This window comes from Heteronotia binoei, chromosome 5 (genome assembly GCF_032191835.1).
Source record: "Heteronotia binoei isolate CCM8104 ecotype False Entrance Well chromosome 5, APGP_CSIRO_Hbin_v1, whole genome shotgun sequence".
Lineage (NCBI taxonomy): Eukaryota > Metazoa > Chordata > Lepidosauria > Squamata > Gekkonidae > Heteronotia > Heteronotia binoei.
Window position 1 is genome coordinate 169,531,394 of NC_083227.1, and position 22,919 is coordinate 169,554,312.

Here is a 22,919-nt window from a genome sequence, read left to right on the forward strand (position 1 = left end):
AATAATAAATTAAATTAATATCCAAATAAATGGAGCTACAAAAGTATCTAGTAATAAAGAAATGTGGAAAATGTTAAAACGAGACATTAAAAGTGTTTAAAGAATCAATTGTTAGCAGAAGGTTAGGAAATAAATAAATATTGTTTCTATAAGAAAAATGCATGCCTTATAATTGGAGAACCAGTGCAGTGAAGAGTTTACAGCATTGGTCTACGACCTAGGAGACCCAGGTTTGACTACTTGTTCTGCCATGACAGGTTACCTGGTAACCTTGGGCAGCCCTCACACTCTCAGCCAGCCTACCTCATGGGGTTGTTGTGAGGATAAAATAATATAAGCTACTTTGGGTCCCCACTGGGGAGAAAGAAGGGATATAAAGTTAATAAATAATAAAGGATTTAGGTTTCTAGGGAATTTGAAGCACATACCTTTTCACAATATTTTGAAACATCTGTTAGAATAAAATGAGACATAGCTACAAGTAAATAGGGACTTTTTCCAAAAGATCTATTTTCTTTATTATTAGTCAATTTGTTATTGACTAATTATCATTGACTATTATTATGTGGGAGAGATACAAAACCAAGCCTCTATTGGCTGAGGTCTCTTCCCTCCTCCTTCTCCTTCGGGGAAGAAAGGAGAGGGAGGGAAAGAGTGGGAGAGATACAAAGCCAAGCCTCCCTTCCTTCCATTGGCTAAAGCCTCCCCCCTTCCTCCAGGAGGGCAAGAGAGCACAAGAGAGACAGAGTAAAGTTGGAGTTCCATGGCAGCTTTAAGACCAACAGAGTTTTAATTTCAGGTATAAGTTTTTGTGTGCACACACACTTCTTCAGAGGGAGGGAAGGGGAATTCTTCTGACAAACAGAATTTACATTGAAATCGGCTTGCTCTGCTGTTTACTTTGAGAGACACACACAAATCCCAAAGAGATGTGTTGGGATAAGGGGAAAGGAAAATTATTTTGGCTTATTCTGAAAAGTTTTTTTTTTTTTTTTAAGATTAGCTCTCTCTGTGCCTGTGTGGGATTTTATTCTTTCAAAAAAAAGACCCTGATTAGGAATTAGAACACTTGGATTGAATTCTATTCTTTAATGACTGGAAGTAGATGGCTGTATTAAAAATACATTTATGGTTTCATATGTTCCAGTTCAGTGAGTCTCCCTCTCTCTTCTCCCACCTTTTTCATATAACCCCCTCCCCCCCCACACACACTTTTGCTTCTTTTAACTGTTTCATTATGTACCAGCTGGGCCTGGCTGGGCCTGGAGCAGACTGCCCCTCCCCTCCCCGCAGCTGGCACACATGACCTCTAGGCCCTGGCAGAAGAGGCCTGCACCCCAACTCCACTTGAGGATTCCTCAACTTACCAGGGGATCCAAGAGGCCAATCAGGGACCGGGCAAGTCTGGGATCAACCAACGGCTGAGAGAAGAGGTCCCACCATGGCCGGAACATGCTGGCAGAGAGCCGCACCGAGCACATCCCTGGGTTAGGGGAGAACAGTGGGCAGTGCAAGGGGATGGGACTGGAGTCCCTGTGGCAGCAGAAGGCCATGCTCCAACTAAACAGGGCCCATTCATGGAGCTGCAGTGGCTAGTGCCACTGCATCCAAGCCAAGAGAAAGCTGCTCAGCTGTCTGGAACCCTGCTTGAACATCCAAGCTTAAGGGTAGAGGTGGAGCCTAGCAGCAAGGATGCCCTGTGGTGGTAGAGCTGGGTAAAAGGGAATAAAAGGAGGCCACGAGAGGTCGGGGAGGAGTGCAGGCTAGCACTGGTGGCAAAGCTAGAGTGAGTGAGAGAGGGAGAGAGCGCTAAGCGGTGCAGTAGCCTGGGAAGTGGGTCAAGAGGGTGAAGTAACCCAACCTACTTCCATTTCTTTGTAAGAGAACTAGTTCTCTTAGGTCAGCAACTGAATGTCCTGGAAGGTTACAATGTTCCCCCACTGGTTTTTAATAATAATAATAATTTTTTATTTCTATCCCGCCCTCCCCGCCGGAGCAGGCTCAGGGCGGCTCACAACATAAAATACACATTACATCAATTATACTTATAAAAACATAGTTAAAACAATTACAAATTATTAAAATTAGCATAACAATAAGGCGTTAACAATAAAGCGTTATAAACAGATTATCAGTGAGTTTCAAAGAATAAAAGCATTTTCAGCAGCCTCTAGCTTTGTCACTAGTTTTGTCACTAGTTGAAGGCCATCTTGAAAAGGTGGGTCTTACAGGCCCTACGGAATCCATCTAAACATCGTAGGGCCCTCACCTCCTCAGGGAGTTGATTCCACAGTAGTGGAGCTGTGATAGAGAAGGCCCGGTCCCGGGTGGCCTTCAGTCTGGCCTCCCTTGGCCCAGGGACATTCAACCGGTTTTTCCCGGATGACCTCAGTGCCCTCTGGGGCTCATTTGAATGTTGTGGTTTCTAATGTCAGACTTATGTCCATTTTATTCTTTGCATCCTCCTGGACTGAACTGAGACCTAGGTTGCCTTTCTCAGTGCAAATGCTGGTATCTGCACACCTACTATCCCTCTGCATATCACACCTAATCCAGTTAAGCCTGTTGTTGCCATTTAGCATCTGAAATTGCCTTTATAAAGTTTATATCCACGGTACCTAGGTTTGCCGATCCCCAGTTGAGGGCGGAGAATCCCCTGGTTTGGTGGCCCTCACCCCGCTTCATGGTCATCAGAAAGTGAGTGGGGGAGGGAAATGTCTGCTGGGCACTTCATTATACTCTATGGAGACCGATTCCCATAGGGTATAATGAAGAATTGATCCCTGGGGCTCTTGGGGAGCTGTTTTTTAAGGTAGAGTTTCCCTCGGGAATTTCAGCATAGCATTCAGTGCCTCTCTTCAAAGTACCCCCCAAGTTTCAAAAAGATTGGACTAGGGAGTCCAGTTTTATGAGCCCCAAAAGAATGTGCCCTATCCTTCATTATTTCTAAATGGAGGAAAGGCATTTAAAAGGCATGTGGTCCCTTTGAATGAGATGGCCAGAACTCCATTCGGAGGTCAGTCATGCTTCTCACACCCTTGCTCCTGGCTCCACCCCCAAAGTCCCCAGATATTTCTTGAGTCATACCCGGCAACCTACCAGCACTTCATGTTCCATATTACGGCACACAGGGCCCAGCCTGACCAAGTGGCATTTATGTCAGATCTGGCCCTTCTAACAAGTGAGTTTGACACCTCTACCTGAAACACTGTTTTCTCCTATAAGATGCAGCCAACCAGATAAAATCTGCCTCTCAAACCCTATTCACTGCCCCCCCCCCCACATTTAGATGTGACTAGAGACGAGGCATTTTCTGTGGTGAAGTCCTCCCCTTTGAGGCTCACCTAGGCCCCACTTTACTTTCTTTTAGACACTGTGTCAAAATATACCTTTTTACTCAGGCTTTTAATTGATTGTTTTATGTTACCAGCTTTTTAATGCTCTACTTTTTTGTGAATAGTTTTCATGCTTTTTATTGTTCAATGCCTTATTTTCAATATTGTGATGTTGTGCTAGGCCACTACTGTGGACTCTGAAGAGGCAGTGTGGAAATACCCTGAATAAATAAATGATGCCATGCTTTATGCAGCCATTTCCAAATTGGTGGCACTTCTGCTTGTGTGCAGTATCTTGCATGTGTGACTTTGGCAGCTATAATCATGTGACCCCCCCCTCTCAGTTCTTGTATCATAGGAATTTATTTTACCATTAATCTAAGTTAAATTAATAGATACAAACAGGATCCCGAGGGAAACTCAAAGAGAAATTCCTCCTGCACCCCCTCCCCACTTCCTCCTCCCCTACCATTGCTTTTCTGCCTAAGTGAAGTGTAGATGCCATACCGACCAAAGAAGAGTTGGTAGGAGTCAGTGGCAATAGTTTTGGGGGGTTTTGTTTTGCTTGTTACAGAAAAGCAAAACTGCATATGGGTGCTCTTCCCCCTTACACTGGCAGTCCTGGGGAAGAAACAGGGTAAATTAGTAACATGTTTAGTAATGTGGCAGTAGATGGGGAGAGCTGAAAATATTTCTAGCTTTTGCCAGCCCCAGTCTGAGAGACAGAGTTGCCTTTACATGCAGACACATGCTGGTGGAGGGGGAATGAACCAGCTGCCTCATTGTTGACTATGAATCTCTCTTCATAATATCACCTCCATTCCATAGTGAGGTAAAGGAAGAGGCTCTTGGGCCAGAAGAACTAACAATGGGCAGGATGGGTTGGGGGAGGCATTTGGGCACTTCCCTGTATAGGGTAGCAGTGACTGTTGTCTCCTTGTCATCCTACTGGCCACCTGGTGGGGGTGATAGAGGAAAGAGGCACAGCCTCCTTCTTGTCACACCCACTTCCTCTTAATTACATTATCTCCAGTTTGGGAGGGGCGTTAGCTGTGGCAATCAGTAGCAGAGCCACTACTGATCCCTGCCATCTGTCTTTCTTTCCCTGACAGAGGTGGAGAACAGCAACATGGTGGAGGAAGGGAGGAAAGAGTGGTGCTGCATGCCCAACTTCTTCTCTAGCTGGCCATGACTTCTGCTGCCATCTACTGTCATTGGCTGCTTGGTCCACTCTAGGCAGAGCCTCTGGGAGCCACCTTGGGGGCAGCAATGATGGAGAAGGATTCCTGGAGTCTGATGGCACTGAGTCTGGGGAGTGGCAGCCCTGAGTCTGAGTCAGCAGTGGGTGGGAAGGAGGATCCCAGGAGGTGGAAACAGCTCCCCTTCCCCATTGCTTCCACTGTAAGCCGAAATGCCCTCCAAACGAGGTTGGGGAATTAGTTAGGTGGGCACCTGGCTCACTAGGAATCTTTTTACCAATGTATACAAGGTTCAACCAGCCAGAGAGTGATGCTCAATAAAGGATTCTAATTTAATAAAACCAATTGTAATTTATTGAGAAAAATATAGTCTTCTATACAAGATAAAAATACCCATACAATCATACATACACACAGTCCTAAGAAATATAGATAGATGGATAGGGAAACATATAAGGGTAGACACACAGGGTAATATTTACCATCGTAGTCTTCGAGGAAGGCTCCAATGGCGACATAAGAGGACAGGGGAAATGGACCCAAAACTGTGGCCAGAATTGGGGATGGATCTAGACAGCGGAACTGGGATACTGTTAGATGCACACCTGTGGGTAGCTAGTCCACAGGTTATAAGGACTCTCTTGAGCCCTCAGGGAATGGGAGGTATCAGGGAGGAGAAAGGGGAGGCTCTGCGATGACCATGAAGGCTGGACATTCGCAGAGCCAATAGCGAGTCCATGGGTGGCACCTAATTGGGTGCCTGCTTTTGACCAATGAACTTCGCCTTGGTCCTGTGTACCTGGAAACTTCCAGATTGCAACAGGGCCTGGGGCAGCCCCAAGGTGTCAGTCGGGGAAAAGAATGGAAATGGCTAAATACTTAAGATTAAATGGGCTTATCTGGGAAGGTGACAATAGGGAATCAAATATTGACCTAGGTATCCCCGGTTTAGACAAAAGACTTGAATCTAGCAGGAGATATTCTTCCTCTTTTCCCATCATCTTCTGGGCAGGATCCTTTGTCTAGCGTTTTGCCATACAAAGAGGAACAACAGTTGAGCTGTTAATCCATTCATGGAGCAGATGGGTTGCTTGTGGGCTAAGGGTGTCATAGGGTGTGTACGTGAGCTTTCCACTATGAGGGAATGAAGTCCAGCCTGGCAGGAAGATGGCTACGAGTGGTGTTAGCGTTACACGGTGGATTCCGTGTTCAGCACTTCACAACCAGTCGCCTGGATAGCTCCTTGGCGGCGCAGCTTCTTCTGCTCCATGGCTGGCCCATGCGGTGACGGGGAAACATCCATGTGTGTTAGCAAGCACTCTGTACCGGGTTAGAGTGCTTGCATACCTTGTGGCTGCTTGTACACATAAGTCCGTTTAGGTTCCTGGATAGCTTTGCCCACACTCTCTGGCCAGACGTGTGCGAGCTCACTTCTCCAGGCGCCCTGGCAACCATGCTGGTGACTACGATGTTTGGAAAAGGGGGCTTTTCCTCACACCACTTTCGGCTTAACGTAAAGGTAAAGGTAGTCCCCTGTGCAAGCACCAGTCATTTCCAACTCTGGGGTGACGTCACATCACAACATTTTCACGGCAGACTTCTTTACGAGGTGGTTTGCTATTGCCTTCCCCAGTCATCTACGCTTTCCCCCCAGCAAGCTGGGTACTTACCGACCTCAGAAGGATGGAAGGCTGAGTCAACCTCGAGCCGGCTACCTGAACCCAGCTTCTGCCGGGATCAAACTCAGATCATGAGCAGAGAGCTCAGACTGCAGTCCTGCAGCTTTACCACTCTGCACCAGGGGGCTCCTTTTTCAGCTTGGAAGCCCTCAAAGCAGTGGTGGTTCCTGCTGCTGCTCCTCTGCTCTCCTCCAGAGAGAGGAATGAATGGAGGCCATTGTGTGCACGAGCACAAACAATGCTCTCCCATCGGGGAGTGATTTAAAGTCTCCCCATCAATTTTTAAAAAGACTTCAGATTTTTCTGCAAATCTGGGGGGTCTCTTACATTTGAACAAAAGTCTCCTTTGTGTCAAAGTGGCCCTGATCCACAGATTTAAGTATCCACAAATCAGGGCACACTTGCCTAAGATATATGATTCCATTTGGTCTCATATAGGTTAATACCCAAGATTCTTACCATCAACCTCAGAACCTCTTAGAATAAGGGCACATCCACTAAAAAAGAAAGAAGTCTTGAAATCATGAGTGTCTCCATTTCTGAAGGAAACTTTTGAAGGAACCTTCACAGTGAAAGGTTTTATATGTACGTATTTGTTGTCCATTCATGGGATGCTGAAAGAGTGAGTCATTTACCCAGAAGGCACCTGAGAGCTGCCACGCCAAAGCACTGTTGAGGCACTCATGGCTACTTTATCCACCAAAAGGTTTCAGAGGTTTTAAAGGGTAGTCATGTTGGTCTTCAAGAGAAGAGCTAGATTCAAGGCCAGCAGCACTTCAGAGACCAACAAGGTTGGCTAATTTAACAGGCTTCTGTGCACTGAGCAAGACCTATATGCCGACAGAGCAAGATGTTGATGGTGGGCTGTCCATGCTGCTGGAGCAGGAGCTGGTAGAGCAGAAGCATGAACTTGAATTGCTGTTTATTGTAGATGACAGTTATAGATGGTAGGAAACTTAGTTTTTTGAGGAGCCAGATGATTTTACTAGCAGCTCAAATTCACAATTAGAATAACCTTTGGAGGCTAATACAGTTAGATTCAAGTTCATGGACAACTCAGAGCCAACAAGATTTTCAGGGTACGGGCCTTCTCTATCGCAGCTCCATACCTGTGGAATCAACTTCCGGACAAAGTGCGGGTCCTGCGGAGTCTTGAGCAATTCCACGGGGCCTGCAAGATTACTCTTTTTAAGATGGCCTTCGCTGAATGCTGAGCTAATGATAGATTCGCCGCTGTTGTATTCCGCCATCAATTTATTAAAAACCTGAAATTTAGCACCATAAATGTTAATTTTAATTGGAATGTTGATTTAAACAATGGTTTTTAATGTAGTATTTATTGAATTATATGATTTTATTGTATTGTATTGAACTAATATTTTGTGAGCCACCCTTAGCCTGCTTCGGCGGGGAGGGCGGGATATAAATAAAAAGTATTATTATTAAGTTCCTTTCATCAGATAAGAGGTGGAATGGAGATTTCTGAGTCCTTCTATCCCAGTTAGAAGGTGGGAGGAGAGTTGTAGAGAAGGCCCTCAGGATGCAGAGGTACAGTGCACATAGTAATCAGCTTGATTAGAGCAGCAGGGAAATTCTTGGGGCGTTGTACCTCTGCATCCTGAGCAATGTTCCCTCTAAGCTGCAGAGTCTTGGGAGCAAAAATTCTACTTTGTGAGCTACTGGCATTAAAGTTGTGAGCTGCTGCCTAAATTAGTGTGCTCTGGGGCCATTTTTCCTGAGCTAAGACGAAAGTGTGTGAGCTTGAGGCTAAAAATCTGTGAGCTAGCTCACACTAACTCTGCTTAGAGGTAACACTGATCCTGAGTTCCTTCTCTGCAACACCCCTCCCACCTTCTGACTGGGATAGAAGGACTCAGAAACCTCCATTCCAACTTGTATCTAATGAAGGAAGCTTTGACTCTCAAAAGCTCAAACCCCAAAAACCTTGTTGGTCTCTGAAGTGCTGCTGGCCTTGAATCTAGCTCTTCTCTTGAAGACCAACATGACTACCCTTTAAAACCTCTGAAACCTTTTGGTGGATAAAGTAGCCATGAGTGCCTCAACAGTGTTTGAAATCATGAGTGTCTCCATTTCTGAAGGAAACTTTTGAAGGAACCTTCACAGTGAAAGGTTTTATATGTACGTATTTGTTGTCCATTCATGGGATGCTGAAAGAGTGAGTCATTTGCCCAGAAGGCACCTGAGAGCTGCCACGGCAAAGCAGTCCGGCAGAAGCATTCTGTTACTGGTCTGGTAAAAGATCTGGCAGTGTTTGAACTTGCACCGGATGGCAGATTGTTCTTTTAATGTGAGGAGAAGGAAAGAGGGTTGAGGAAATGGTGAATTTTGTAATTTGCTAAAATGTATGGCTTAGCAACCAATTTCAGGAAATCACATGAGGAGGAGGAGGAGACGAAGAAGAAGAAGACCATAGGTTTATACCTCGCCCTTCTCTCTGAATCAGAGTCTCAGAGCAGCTTACAATCTCCTTTACCTTCTTCCCCCACAACAGACACTCTGTGAGGTAGGTGGGGCTGAAAGAGCTCTCACAGAGTGTCTGTTGTGGGGGAAGAAGGTAAAGGAGATTGTAAGTTGCCCTGAGACTCTGATTCAGAGACTCCCTTTCAAGAACAACTCCTGTGATAGCTATGGCTAACCCAAGGCCATTCCAGCAGGTGCAAGTGGAGGAGTGGGGAATCCAACCCAGTTCTCCACTTAACTACTACACCAAACTGAGGCAATGAAGCCAAACTGCCTTCCAGTAGCTTTTTCATCTAGTCCGCATTGCAGCAGAGCTCCTCAGTGCCAGTTTCATGACCTGTGAAAGCATCCTATTTCCATGTTCCTTCCAGAACATCAAAGATCTTTCTCTTGATCCTTTCTTCTTCTGCATGCTAAAATTCTGGGAAATGGGTCAGCAAGAAGGAGAAGAAATTCCAGCTATTTGGATGTTGCCTTTCGAACCCAATGTTATCCCAGATTACTGTATGTTTAAATATGGGATTTATTGTTTTTATTAATTTATAATCTGTCAGGTGTTATTAATTTGTCATTATCTTTACAAGTTAATTGCATAATATTGAAAAGTTATATTTGAAATGAATCTGAGTTCCAGTAAAGGTTTAATGGTGCAGCTTAAGTTAAAAATGAAATTCTGATGGCACTCTGCTCAGTTTCATTTGACTCCAAAGGTAAGGGTCCCCATCCAATGAATCCGCTGGGCTTAGGAAGGCTGTATTGTGTGTAACAGTGGATCCCAACCTTTTTGGCACTAGGGACCAGCTTCGTGGAAGACAGTTTTTCCATGGACTGGTGTAGGGTGGTGATGCTGGGGTTTTTGCCACCCCAGGCTGCCCCCCCCCGCCCCATCCCTGCCCTCCCATGGGGGTCTTTAAATGAGGGGTAGGCAAAGGTCATTGCTACACTGCCCCTTTTGCCCACCTGGGCGAATGAAAGAGGTAGTGCTTTGAAGCAAGGCTGCACCGTCTCTTTCATCGGCCAGGCCCAGGCAAAAGGAGTGATGCGGCCTTGCTCCACGGCCCAGTTGCTAACAGGCCAAGGACCAGTACCGGTCCATGGACTGGGGGTTGGGGACCCCTGGTGTGTAAGGAGCTTTGTACACAGAGGAGTATTCGGATTCTTATGACTTGGATCCTAAGCAGCAGCAATGGAACTACACATGGAGAAAGCAGCTTCCTTGCCTCCCCCCTTTTCACTGCAGCCTTCTGCACACACACCCCAACTGTGAATCTATATGTCAGTGGACCTGAAGGAACAACAAGGTGTGTTTGGGAGGGTGGGAATTGAGAGTCAGCATTAAGAAGAGGGAATCAGCAAAGATTTCCCTCCCTTCCTCTACAAAAGGAAAAGCTGTTTCTTCAGAGAAGCTGCTACGGTGCTGGAAAATGGCACCTTAGGATACGTCATTATTTTTGGTGCATGCTGTGAGAAATCCTTGTGTGTGCATGGAGTATTTCCCATGCTAGAGGAGGATGGAACACTCTCACTTGTAACTTGCATCATCTCTTGCATGCCATGTATATATTTTATAATTTCATTAAATTCAAGGCATGCAGTTTAGCCTAGTTGCAATTTGTGTTGAATACATGACAGATTAAGGGCAGAATTTTCAAAATGTCACATTATGCAAAATGCCTTTCAGGAACTCTCATCTAATTAATTCACACAACTATAGTTCATCCTCACAAACACCCAGTTTACACAGCAAAATGTTGTATCCTCAGAGATATTTTGTTGCCTTTGCTTCTCATTTCCCTTTTCAACTGTCCTGTTCTCATGGTAGTTTCTCCTTTTGTCTTTACAGATATTGATGAGTGTGTCTCAAACCCGTGTGGTGAAGGTGCCGAATGCAAAAACCACCCAGGGAAATTTTGGTGCCCATGCCTACCTGGGTATATTAGCTACCCTGAAGTCACCCATGGCAGTAGAACAAAGAGCAGCTGCAAGCGTGAGTTCTGTGCCTTGGGGCTGAGGGAAGGGGCTGGGACATCAATTGATCTGCAGTCTAAAATTCTATGCAACATCCAGAAAGGGCTTGTGATACAACTAGGAGAATGTTACAGAATCTGAGGAAAGGTACACTTGTAGAGCATTTGAAAATACTCTGTGGTAATATTTTGCTCAAAAATTTGTGCACAAGAAACAAAATAAAGCATAGGTCCACGGATTGCTTCAGTAAATTAAAATGACCTTCCTGGCCTAGCTTGTTTTGTGGCTCTCCATGTGCAAAAAAAAGCTGGATTTCAGATGTGTTGACAGTAGTCATTTTCTGCTCAGACAACATCTCACTAGGCCACCCAGTGCATTTTTTTTACAACTTTCACAAATGGTTCATCTCCACAGCAATAACTAGTATCCACTCCCATAGAATGCTGGCATGACAGCTCCTTCTTCCAGCTTGGATGATTGACAACAGTTAACCACCCTCTGTTCTTTGGACTCATTTCAGACTATTATGATACGTGCAACAATGTTTTTGGCACTTCCAGTGCCTGGGGTTCAAACACTCTCCAGCCTGCACTGGCCTTTCTTGGTTCCCATGGGGTTAGTGAGGTAGTATGAACTGTGCAGGCTGGCTTCCTGCAGTCACTGTAAATGTGCTACAAGGAAGAAATGCTTTTTGATAACATGCTTCTTGCATTCCCCACTGTAAAGTCTATGCTTTCAGTGGAAAGCACAGCGCACATGAGGGTATGTCTAGCCAAATATGGATCCTGATGTGTCTGAGAATGAGCTTTTGGATGCACATCCAGCAGTTTATTCTATTAGAAGCAATGCAGTGCAGATAGATTATAGACCACTTTTCAGAGGCAGATGGTGAGCTAGTGCAGTGGGTAGGAAGAGGCTGCCATTGCTGAACAACAACCAAAGAGGGAAGCAAGCCCTTCCTTTGAGGGCTGTGTGCCCTCTGTTTTGAGCCATGGCAAAGTATTGAGTTCCCTTAAGCTTAACTTCCAGCTTCTGGCAGTTGTGCATTTGCATCTGTGTTCTGTTCTCCTCTGCTAACATTTGCTGGCAGCATGGAGGGAAGGAAGCACACGTTGTTGTTTTCTTTAAAAGACTTAGAGCTTTTCTGCAATGTGAAAATCGGGGGCTGCCAGAGAAGTGGCTGTTGAGAGAGTGGGGACTGCCAGAGGGGGGCCCTCCACCCAAACTTTTTTTCTGTGCCCCCCCCCCCCCCCAGCTCTGGGCTGCTTGGAACCTCCTTCCCTTTCCTCCAGCTCCTTTGATGAGTTGATGAGAGCTGCACAGAGATAATGGAGATAAGTTGTATCCACCTGTTACCATTTTTGTCTGGGGCTCACTCAGCCCTATGAGCAACAAGTACCTCAGGCAGAAGGGAAAATGAAAGGAAGAACTAGAAACAGATTCAGAGCCAGGTAATTTAATTAAGTGCCCCCTTAAAATTAACCCCCCCCCCCAAAAAAAAGAGAAATCCTGGCTACAGGCCTGCAGCAGCTCATGTGTGCCTGCTCAAACTTTGGAAAGCTGCCAGGTGCCAAGATGGGAGGACAGATGGCATGAGGGCAAGCAAGTTTAATCCACCACACACCCCACATTGCCAGTGTGGCAATGTTTGCAAAAGTGTGCTTCAAAATTGTGTGCACACATTCCACTCACAAAACTCTCCTAGCAGAAATTCACAATATTCCATTCAAAATGTTCTCCACACTCCCAAGAGTGTTGATCTTCCCCCTCAAAAGACATAATTTTGGAAGAATGCCCCCCCCACTGAAAGTTTTCAAAGTATAAGGTTGCTTTTGCAGTGGTCATAGCCCCCCACTTTCGATAATAGAGATTGCCATTGATGTATGTTCCAAAGAACCCAAACCAACACCGAAGCAGTGGGTTGCCATGGGAATACGACAATGGTGCAGTATTTTCACCTCACCACCCAGTGCCTCCCCCCACCCCAATAACTTAGCTCCCACAAATGAATTTAGCAAACTCAGAGTGGTATATTTTTCCAACTCCCACAGCATACCCCAAAAAAGAGGTTTGCCACCAGATGTGGCAATGGCCCTATGTTGCACCCACTGCTCAAAGCCCCCTTTTTCTTAGCAAAAATGAACTTCATCCCACAAACTTAGCCAACACTGATTGACAGCGGTGCATTTTTCAGACAACTCCCCAAGTCATCATCCCAAGAAATAGTTTGCTCAGGTGGCATTGCAGTGGTGTTGTCAAAGGTCACCACCACTATCCACAAACACAGATGAAGTGCAAAAGTGTCCTTTGCTCCAGCACTGTGACTTGCAAGGATGCATGGTGTCATACCTCACCCCAACCCACTGCCCTTGCTATCATTTTTCCTAGGTTATTTGCATGTTGGTGGTATGTAATATCCACAATTATTAATTTGTTTCTCCCAATTTTTCGGGGGGGGGGGGGCCAAAACAGCTGCTATCCATCCACCACCACCACCACGAGTCTCTAGAATGAGCAGAGGAGCCTCTTGAGGAAGAGAATGTGAATTGGTTTTTATACCCCGCTTTTATTCTCTGCCTTAAAGAGTCTCAAGAAGACTTACAATCTCCTCCCGCTTCCTCTCCCCTCAACAAGCACCCTGTGAGGTAGGAGGGGCTGAGAGAGTTCTGAAAGAACCGTGACTGGCCCAAGATCACCCAGCTGGCTCCGTGTGGAGGAATGGAGAATCAAACCCAGTTCTCCAGATAGGAGTCCACCAGATTAGAGTCTGGAGGCTGAGGAGGAGAGAGATCCCCTGTTTCTGGGTTTCCTGCCCCAGTTATTGAAACAGAAGTATATACAGCATCATTAAAAGTTAGAGAAAGTAGTTTCTAACATCTTCCAGAACCTTGGTTTTTACTCAAAATACTCAAAGTATTTTATACTGTCCAGTGATCTTGATCCCCCCCCCTTGAAGTTCCTGCCCAGGGTCCCCTGATGGAGGATCTTTGGAGGCTCTCCTTGCCTCTGGCACCTCTGAAGGGAGCTGCGTCATAAGTATACAAGTAATACCTGAAATAAATCCAACCACACACTTTAATAACTTTATTATCAAAAGAATAAACATCTTGTTTTCTCCCTTCTGCAAACCAAAACATTAATGCTCACCTGAGCACAGTGGCGAGGAGGTAGAGGTGGATAGAAAGAAAGGGGTCAGAGATCCCAAATGAGCTGACTGTGAGCCATATTGAAGCCCTGTCCTCACAGCTAACTATTTTTTGTGGGAGGAGGGAGTTATTTGGTTGTTAGTGTCTTGGGTTTGCTGTTAGATTTGGGGAAAGGTTGGCTATTTATTCCCTTATTCTGTAAATAGTTCCTAGGTTGGGATGTGAGTGGGAAAGTAATTGTTTAAAAATTTGGGAAGGTGCCTTTTCACTTTGTTATTGGGGGAAATAAAACAATTTAAATTCTTTACCTTATTCTTCAAGTTAATTTTTTTTGCTTGTTTTAGTACAAAGAAGAAATGCATTTTGGCTAGGATTCAAAATATACCCTTTCCCGGCCCACACAAAGGTGTTTCTTTCCTCAGCCTCTGCCGCTTATTTCGAGTGCACCAGACGTTGCTTGTGAGATGTTGCTCATTTTGAATGCTCGCTTTTGATATATCTTAGGAGTGTCGTCAGCATAACATAGAGCAGCAGTCCTGCCAGCTCCTCTTTTGTTTGAAGATCCAGAGCACAGACAAGATGCTTAAACCTGTGAAGAAGAATTGGGGGAGCTTCTGTCTTGGGACACAAGTGTGTTTTTCAGAGCCAGTGCAGGCTTTTTGGTGCCCCAGGCGAGGCTACCTGCTTGCTCCGCCCCCCCCCCAACCAATTTTTAAAAGTATGTTTCAGGCTCAGTATGAGAAACGAGCCCTGGACACATGAACAATGGATGCAGTCATTGTTTAAGATCCTGCTGTATCATAAACTAAAAGGCTGGTAAGGACTGGGAAAGTTTTTTTAAAAATTGCCATATATGAGAACATATATGACACATATATGAGAATATCCTCACATTTCTTGGTTAAGAAGAATAGTTACCACATAGTGACTAACGAAAAACAGAATTCACAGTATCTGGCAAATAAGTGGGGGGCATCACCCATTTTGTGGCTCTTTAACTACCTTAATTGCAACTGCAATCCCCCATTAGCCCTATATATAGTCACAATGTTTCAGTGAGGTGAGGTGACAGTTAAAGGGTTAAGCTCTAAGCTGGAATCCTTCACATAGCCAACACCTCAGTTTAGGATGAAAGTAATAAGTCCAGATTTAAAAAACAGAGACATGTCTATATTTTTTCTTATCTCTTTCAGGTATTTTTTTAACAGTGGTGTGGAGGGGGGCAAAGGAGTTATTTCTTTTTCTAGTGTGGATTCTACCCCCACCCCCAGTAATGTTACTCTTTTCTGCTTTCATCAGTAACAGACAAAACAAAACTGAAATGCTCCATCGAGTTGATCAGAACAGAAAGACTGAAAAGAGAAGGCTCACACAAGCCATGGCCAGAAACACACATACAAAAATGTCCTTGACATTAGTGAAAAAGCCCTTTAAAGCCAGAATGTTACTCCATGAGCATCCTTCAGATTTCTACACACATACTGAAGGTTTCTAGAATCATGTGTCCGAAGAGCTGAACTGCTTTCACAGTGAAGACACCTAAGTAGTATTCTGATTTCTGAGTAGACCGTTAAGATTACCCTTTATGTGGGGGGGGGGGGGGGATAGCTAGCCAGCTCTTAGCGCCTTCCCCTCTAAACTGCTGCTGATCTGCATGGAGAGACAGAGGTTTAGCCACTTGGGATTCAGACATGCCAAACCCTCTTCCCCCACCCCAAGCAAGTGAAGGGAGCACCTTTCAGATGCTTTGGAATTGAAGCGTGCCAAACCCTCTCCCCCACCTCAACCCCAAGGAAATGAAGGGGGCACCATTCTCATCACTGTTGCAAAGGATGCCTCTGAGTCCCACCTCTGCCATCTCTGAATAATTTCTTACAGCTCATCCAAAGCATACATTCGTCAAGCTCTCTTTACCAAAAAAGACTTCTCTTGCATCCCCTCCCTTTCCCCCTTCCTGGGCTGCATGACTTCAAACCTCACAATTTTGTTTCCTACACAAACATGACATATTATAGAAGAAGAAGGATGATTGATGATGATATTGGATTTACATCCCACCTTAGACGATCCGGGTAACTACTGACCCGTCAGCTTGATGTCTATACCTGGAAAAGTTTTAGAACAAATCATCAAACAGTCGGTCCTGGAACGTTTAGAAAGAATGGATGTGATCACTAAGAGCCAGCATGGTTTTCTCAAGAACAAGTCATGTCAAACTAACCTGATCTCTTTTTTTAAGAAAGTGACTACCTTGCTGAATCAGGGGAATGCTGTAGACATCATTTATCTTGATGTCAGTAAGGCATTTGAAGATATTGTTGATCACTTGGAAGAAAGCCAAGGAGTAATAAATAGATCCTGAGTGAAAATGGCTGCTCAGGTGCACAACCCCCTGTCTGTTCCTCCCATCTGCTGATGAATATCCTTTGTTCAAATTCTCCACCCACACTCAGCAGATTTCACTATTGGAGGAAGTTTGCATTCCACTCAGTGCATTGGCAAATTTCTATGATGCGGCAATTATTTATTCCTTTTAAAATTCTAAGGAAAATAACATACACCTTATAATCATTAAATATACGACAGCATTATTACAACCATTTAATTTTTAAAAGAAAGAAAGGACTTGCGCATGAACTACAAATAACAAGCAACTTAAGTTTCACCACGCTGCTCTTTACGTCCCTGCATTATAATGCAGTAATATAACAAAAAATAAAAACCAGCATTGTAATGCAATGGATAGAAAAAAATTTATAAAATTAAAACAGTTCTCTATGTGAGGGAATGAAGGGGCATGGGTGGAGTTTCGAGGTGATATGGTGACCCCACAAAAGAGTGGCTAAAATTTGAGAATTTCATACTGGGAAAATGTGAGTCTATACACAAAGAAAAAAAAAACCACAGAAAAAGTAGGTCTATACTTAAAAATTTGTGGGGGAAGTAGATTCAAGTACTGTATGTTAGGCCACTAGATTCAAAGCTACTCCTGGAGCTGTCGAAATTAGTGTGGACAAATTGGGAAAATTTGATGATTTTAAGAAAACCAATGTGGAAGTTATAACGTGTGGAAATGGTCTTACTGTTTGGGGCTCATTTAAGTTAGTGGTGCTGAAGTTATTTTATGCATGCACATTTTTTCACATGGGAGTTATCGTCCCCAACACCGAGTCATTTAATTGCCTGACTCAACTGCCTGTAAACCAGGAGGAGAATCAGATTCGCGTGTTGTACAAGCTGGAAAGTGCCCACAAGCCAGAAGAAAATGAAACTCCACCACCTGGGAAGCTGTTGGAATTGGAGGGTGGCCAGGCAAGGGGATCTAAGGTTCAGCTCACAAATGATCCAGCTGTTGAAAATGGTATGTTTGCCTGCTAAACTTGTTTGCCACATAGTCTGGTATGCCCCTAGAGGTGACTAAGTAGACTGAGATCTAGCCAGATGTACAGAATGGACACATTAGGGATATTTTGGAAGGGGAACCATTGTGTTGATGTGCAGTGTGCTTCTACAGTGTTTTAACATACATCCACTTGGCTACCGAGCAGGTTGACCTATAATTAATTGTAACTGTTGAAGATATTGTGGGCCACTTGATATAAAAATTAATGTAATATAATTTGCTCTCAAAAGGGAGCCAGAATGTGAAGGACCTTTAGCAAAAGGGATGTATAGCAGCACATTCTAATACCTTATCTGCTCTGTCCCCAGCATTCTCCTGTTCAGCATCTTCAAACAGTAACTGTTCAGACAAACAGGTGAGTCCCAAATTTTAGAATTCAGGACCGAAATGACTCCATGTATAGTCCTTTAAAAAAAAAAAGCTAAATTAGGCAATGGGTGTATCTTTGTGCATCTTTGATCCTTTTAAAAAAATCACAGTTATTCACATGACAACATTAAAATTCTGCACAAAAAATAACATATTTTGTGAATTTTCATGTAGTTGATTATTTTGGACAATTTTATACTATCCATGAACACAGGCAAAGAGCTTCTAAAACATGAAGGAACCCTTGCGTGGTCTCCCAGGATTGCCTCTGAGCATTATGCAGCAAAATTCACTCATGTCCTTACATTGTTATCTGGAGGATTAGAAATGTGTTGAGGTTTTTAAAATGTAAACTGAGAGTTTCTGGATGCTGAGAGCCAGTTTGGTGTCGTGGTTAAGTGTGCAGACTCTTATCTGGGAGAACCGGGTTTGATTCCCCACTCCTCCACTTGCACCTGCTGGAATGGCCTTGGGTCAGCCATAGCCCTGGCAGAGGTTGTCCTTGAAAGGGCAGCTGCTGTGAGAGCCCTCTCCAGCCCCACCCACCTCACAGGTGTCTGTTGTGGGGGAGGAAGGTAAAGGAGATTGTGAGCCGCTCTGAGACGCTTCGGAGTGGAGGGCGGGATATAAATCCAATATCTTCTTCTTCTTCTAAATTTTGTGACTAGTGCCATTTCTTCATTTGTGTTATACAGTTTTGGACAATGCACAGCTTATTTTGTCCTTTGAGATAATCGGTTTTCAAGGATCAGGGAAGGTCAAGTAGATTTTAGCTCTTAAGACTCAAACCGGGAAATATTTTATCCTTGATATTTCCCACTGACAGCTTTCTTCCCACTTATGTATCATACAACCCTTTTCATCTACATGCTTTTGCTTTATCTGGTGTTTCTGTTAATCCCTGCAATTTCGAAGTAACAGAATCAAAGTATCTACAAAATATGCCTCCCCCGAAACAGGTTTCAAATCCTCCATTTACTGCAAATGGGAATGTTTATATTATGATTGGAAGAAATGAATCTATTTTGAATTTCGCTATTAAAAATGCATCAGAACAAAATATTTGCACTGGGTTTGTCCTCTAAATACATCTTGTATGTACGTAAATGTAAATTTATTTCCCCCCAAATTATGTTCTTGATGGGTTCCCATGACCTCTTTCTTGTTCCACTTGTAAGTCAACAGCATATCCCATGCTTTGCCTTAAATGGGCACAGTGGTCTAGGCCAGGGGTGTCAAACACGCAGCTTGGGGGTTGAATCAGGCCCCTGAAGGGCTCCTATCAGGCCACCAAGCAACTGGCTGTCATCTGCTTCCTTCTCCCTCTCTCTTGCTTCCTTCTGCATCACAGCTTGCTTTGCCAGGCTTGCTCAATCACACAGGAGATACAGAGCAAAACCTCAGTTTTTTCCATTGGTTGAAGCTCCTCCCCCTCCTGGTCCCCTGGGGAGGGAAGGAAAGAGCCAGAGCTTTCTTTGCCCAGTTCCCTGGATCTCACAGGAGAAATAAAAAGAAAGAACCTTTAAGAAGAAGAAGAAGATATTGGATTTATATCCTGCCCTCCACTCCGAAGAGTTTCAGAGCGGCTCACAATCTCCTTTACCTTCCTCCCCCACAACAAACACCCTGTGAGGTGGGTGGGGCTGGAGAGGGCTCTCACAGCAGCTGCCCTTTCAAGGACAACCTCTGCCAGAGCTATGGCTGACCCAAGGCCATTCCAGCAGGTGCAAGTGGAGGAGTGGGGAATCAAACCCAGTTCTCCCAGATAAGAGTCTGCATGCTTAACCACTACACCAAACTGGCTAATGTTTGGTGCTAATGTTTTAAGCTTGTTTTAAGTTTTTTTTTAAAGAAAAAAAACCTTTAGTCATGTTTGTCTGTGTTCTTTAAAAAGCTTATATCTCTGCTACCTAATCTTCAATAGGTACATGCATGGCCCAGCCCGACATGGCCCCTCAAGGTCTCATTTATGTCAGATCTGGCCCTCATAACAAATGAGTTCGACACCCCTGGTCTAGACTCCTCTCCTCATCCTAGTTCCCTCCATCTCCATCTACTGGAGTTTGGGAGGGATTGTTTTGCAGACGTTCATCTGCAACTTTACAGCACAGTTGGATAGCATCTGCAGTTCATCATTGAGTGCACAGAACCATAGGGATAAAGAGGAGCTCCTGAAGGTAAGTTTTGAATTTCTTTCCACTCTGCCACCTCTGCTTTCTAATACTATTTCAAGGATCAAATATACTAGTTATTAAAATAGGCTAGCAGGCAGTGATGTCCATCAAACTTTCCCATCCATGCACATTCATGCTTGAAACAAGTGGTATTCTCACATACCACATTCATAGTTCATATTACTTTGAGAGAACTTTTGTACTTCCATGCAGAACCCTCCATCCCCCTTCCTCTGCGTAACCTCTTAAACAATTGCACAGGATTGACATCAATAGTTCCATTTCAGAGCTGAATTAAGCAAGGCAGCTGTATTCATTTAAGGAGCATCTGAAAGAAGAGAGGAAAGTCCCAGTTGGATACTGGGTGGGGGGAGAAAATCTGTGACAGAATAAAAACAGTAGAGTACCCAGTGTGCACTAAGATATATGTAGTGCTACTGGACTCTTGCTCTTTTCTGCTGCTATGGACAGATTAACACAATAACCCATCTTGATTTATCTCCAGTAGTAGCTTTGCATATATATTGTATATAGAACATGTATTTGTATGTTAGTCTGTCTGTAGCATAGAAAAGAGCAAGAGTCCAGGAGCATTGTAGAGACTAACAAAATTGGTGGCAGGAAATGAGCTCTCGTTGTCAGACTCTGTTCATTGATACTCTTCTTGAATACTGATCGCTAACCATGCTGATTAATAAAGATATATGCTTACTAACTCATATTAGTATAGTAGTAGAAGGGGGACCAAGTAGGGTCTAGCCCAAGAGTAGCTTCCCAGGAATATCAAAGGTTGTTAGCCAGCCTTTGAAGTAGAGAGTGCCTGGCCGATTCTCACCTCCCCGCTAGAGGCAGCGAGGACATTGCCGCCGGGAAATGTAACCACCAACTGTAGGAGATAAGGGGGAGCCGTGTGAAATGTCTCACATGCAAAGACAGCCTTTGTTTTGGGAATTGGGGGTAGATGCGAATGCTTTGATGTATAATGTTAAATACCAATGACTCGAACTGCTAGCCATCAGTTCCAATGTCTTTCATGCTGAAGTAACTTTGGAGAGTATAATAAACGCAACTTTGTTTCAAATAACTAAGTCTGCTCATTTTGGGAACTTCAATGAACCTTCGCTGACACTCGTGAGTTACTACTCACTCCTTCAGATACAGCCATATGTGAGTCCATGTCTCCTTATATCATGAAGAGTGGAGTGATGTCAGTTGCTGAATGACAGTAGCAGGCAAGTGACAATAGCAGGTGAATGATACTGACAGGTGTGATTGGATTAGGTGTGGTATGCAGAGTCAGTCCTTGTCTTGCTTATAGACAGCTTGCTAACCTAAAACAACTTCCCACTCACAATGCTTAACAGTAACATGGGTTCTGGTACTAAGGCCTACAACAAACTAAGATGCCAACTTTGCTCTCATATAGATCTTAGCAACACCAGGGCTTTTTTTGAGCAGGAATGCAGTTCTGACTGGCTTAGCATCAGGACTTGGTGTCAGGTGGCCTAATATGCAAATGAGTTCCTGCTGGGCTTTTTCTAAAAAAAAAAAAAAAGCCCCGAGCAACACCGTTGGTGGACCCGGAAACATCTCAGGTTCATATTCCTGATCATCCTTTGATGTGATTTATGCCACCACATCTCAGCAATGCACTTCCACCCTCTAGATTGGACAAACAGCCCAGTCCTGTGACGGAGAACTAATGGACATAAGTCTGACATCAGAAACCACAACATTCAAAAACCAGTGGGGGAACGTTGTAACTTTCCAGGACATTCAGTTGCTGACCTAAGAGTAGCAGTTCTCTCACAAAGAGAGATTAGAAACTGCAAATTGCAACTGCTCAAGGCAATGCATCCACCTGGACTGAATCAGGACTTGGATCCTGTCCGAATTCCCCAGAAACTTGGATTGCACTCTGCTGTTAAATTATTCTGTTTGCACATTCAGCTACAAATGACTTGCACTTAATGTAGCTCTGTATCCCCATTAATTAATGCAGCATAGGCAAGATTTTACTGTATGTTTATTTAGGAACAAATCTATTACGCAAAGTGCATCTTCTACTTGGCAATTCTTCTGTTTATCACTTTGTTTATAGTGTAACTAGTTATTTCCTGTGGCTTAAGCATTCCTGAACCACTGGTTAATTAGCAGTGTAGGGGTGGGAAAGGTGGCTTGAATGCAGTATTTCATTTTCAGATTTTGTTTTTATTATCACAATTTAGCTGCTATAGCTTTAACTTGCTTTTATGTTTATAATAAATGTTTGCAACCCACCCTGAGCTCATTCATGGAAATAGGTGGGATAAAAGCCAAATAAATAAATTTTGTGATAGCACTATAATTATTATGGACCTGCAGTGAAAATGAGTTGCTTTGGGCTGTAAAGTGAAAAGCAATATGTAATCTATCTCCCCAATCCCCACATTGATGATTTATTACTCACAATACTTACCTGAAGTATTGTGTTCAGTTTTGGGCACCGCAATTTAAGAAGGATATAGCCAAGCTGGAACATGTCCAAAGGAGGGCAAAGAAGATGTTGAGGGGTCTGGAGAAGGAAAGGTTGATGGAACTGGGTGAGCAAGTACTTGAAGGGCTGTGGGGTTGTTTTCTGTTGCCCCAGAACCAGCGGGTTGAAATTCAATCCAGAGTTTTCAACTTAACATTAGGAAGAACTTCCTGACCGAGCAGTTCCTCAGTGGAGCAGGCTTCCTTGAGAGGTGGTGGGTAGGGGTGTGCAAAAAAAAAAAATCGGAATTAATCGGATTCAGAAATATACGGGGCCAGAAAATTTGGAATACCATATATTTCTGAATACCAGTACTCAGAATAGCCGTATATATGGTAGATTCATGGCTATTTCCGAATATACGGCCCCATTTTACCCTATGGCCATTGAAATCAATGGCAAAATAGGGCATATTGGAAGCTGCCTGGAGGGGAGGGGGTTTGAGGGAGAGCTCCAAATTTGCAGGGGACCTGCAGGGGACTCTCCCCTACAAACCCCCCAAGTTCCAAAAAGATTGGGCCAGGGGGTCCCATTCCAGGGGCACCCAAAGAAGGTGCCCCTATCCCGCCATTATACCCTATGGGCCACTGAAATCAATGGCAACATAGGGCATAATTAGAGGCTACTGGGAGGCAGGGGGTTTGAGGGAG

At 44.2% G+C, this 22,919-nt stretch overlaps 1 protein-coding gene across 1 annotated transcript in view; it reads left to right on the forward strand.

Moving 5' to 3' along the window:
- ADGRE5 (adhesion G protein-coupled receptor E5) overlaps positions 1-22,919 on the forward strand; it is a 121,532-nt gene that overhangs the window by 46,366 nt on the left and 52,247 nt on the right. Inside the window, exons 6-8 of the mRNA XM_060240703.1 lie at positions 10,538-10,681; positions 17,520-17,566; positions 19,665-19,757. Of these exons, the coding sequence (XP_060096686.1) occupies positions 10,538-10,681; positions 17,520-17,566; positions 19,665-19,757 (284 nt within the window). The remainder of the gene's footprint in view (positions 1-10,537; positions 10,682-17,519; positions 17,567-19,664; positions 19,758-22,919) is intronic.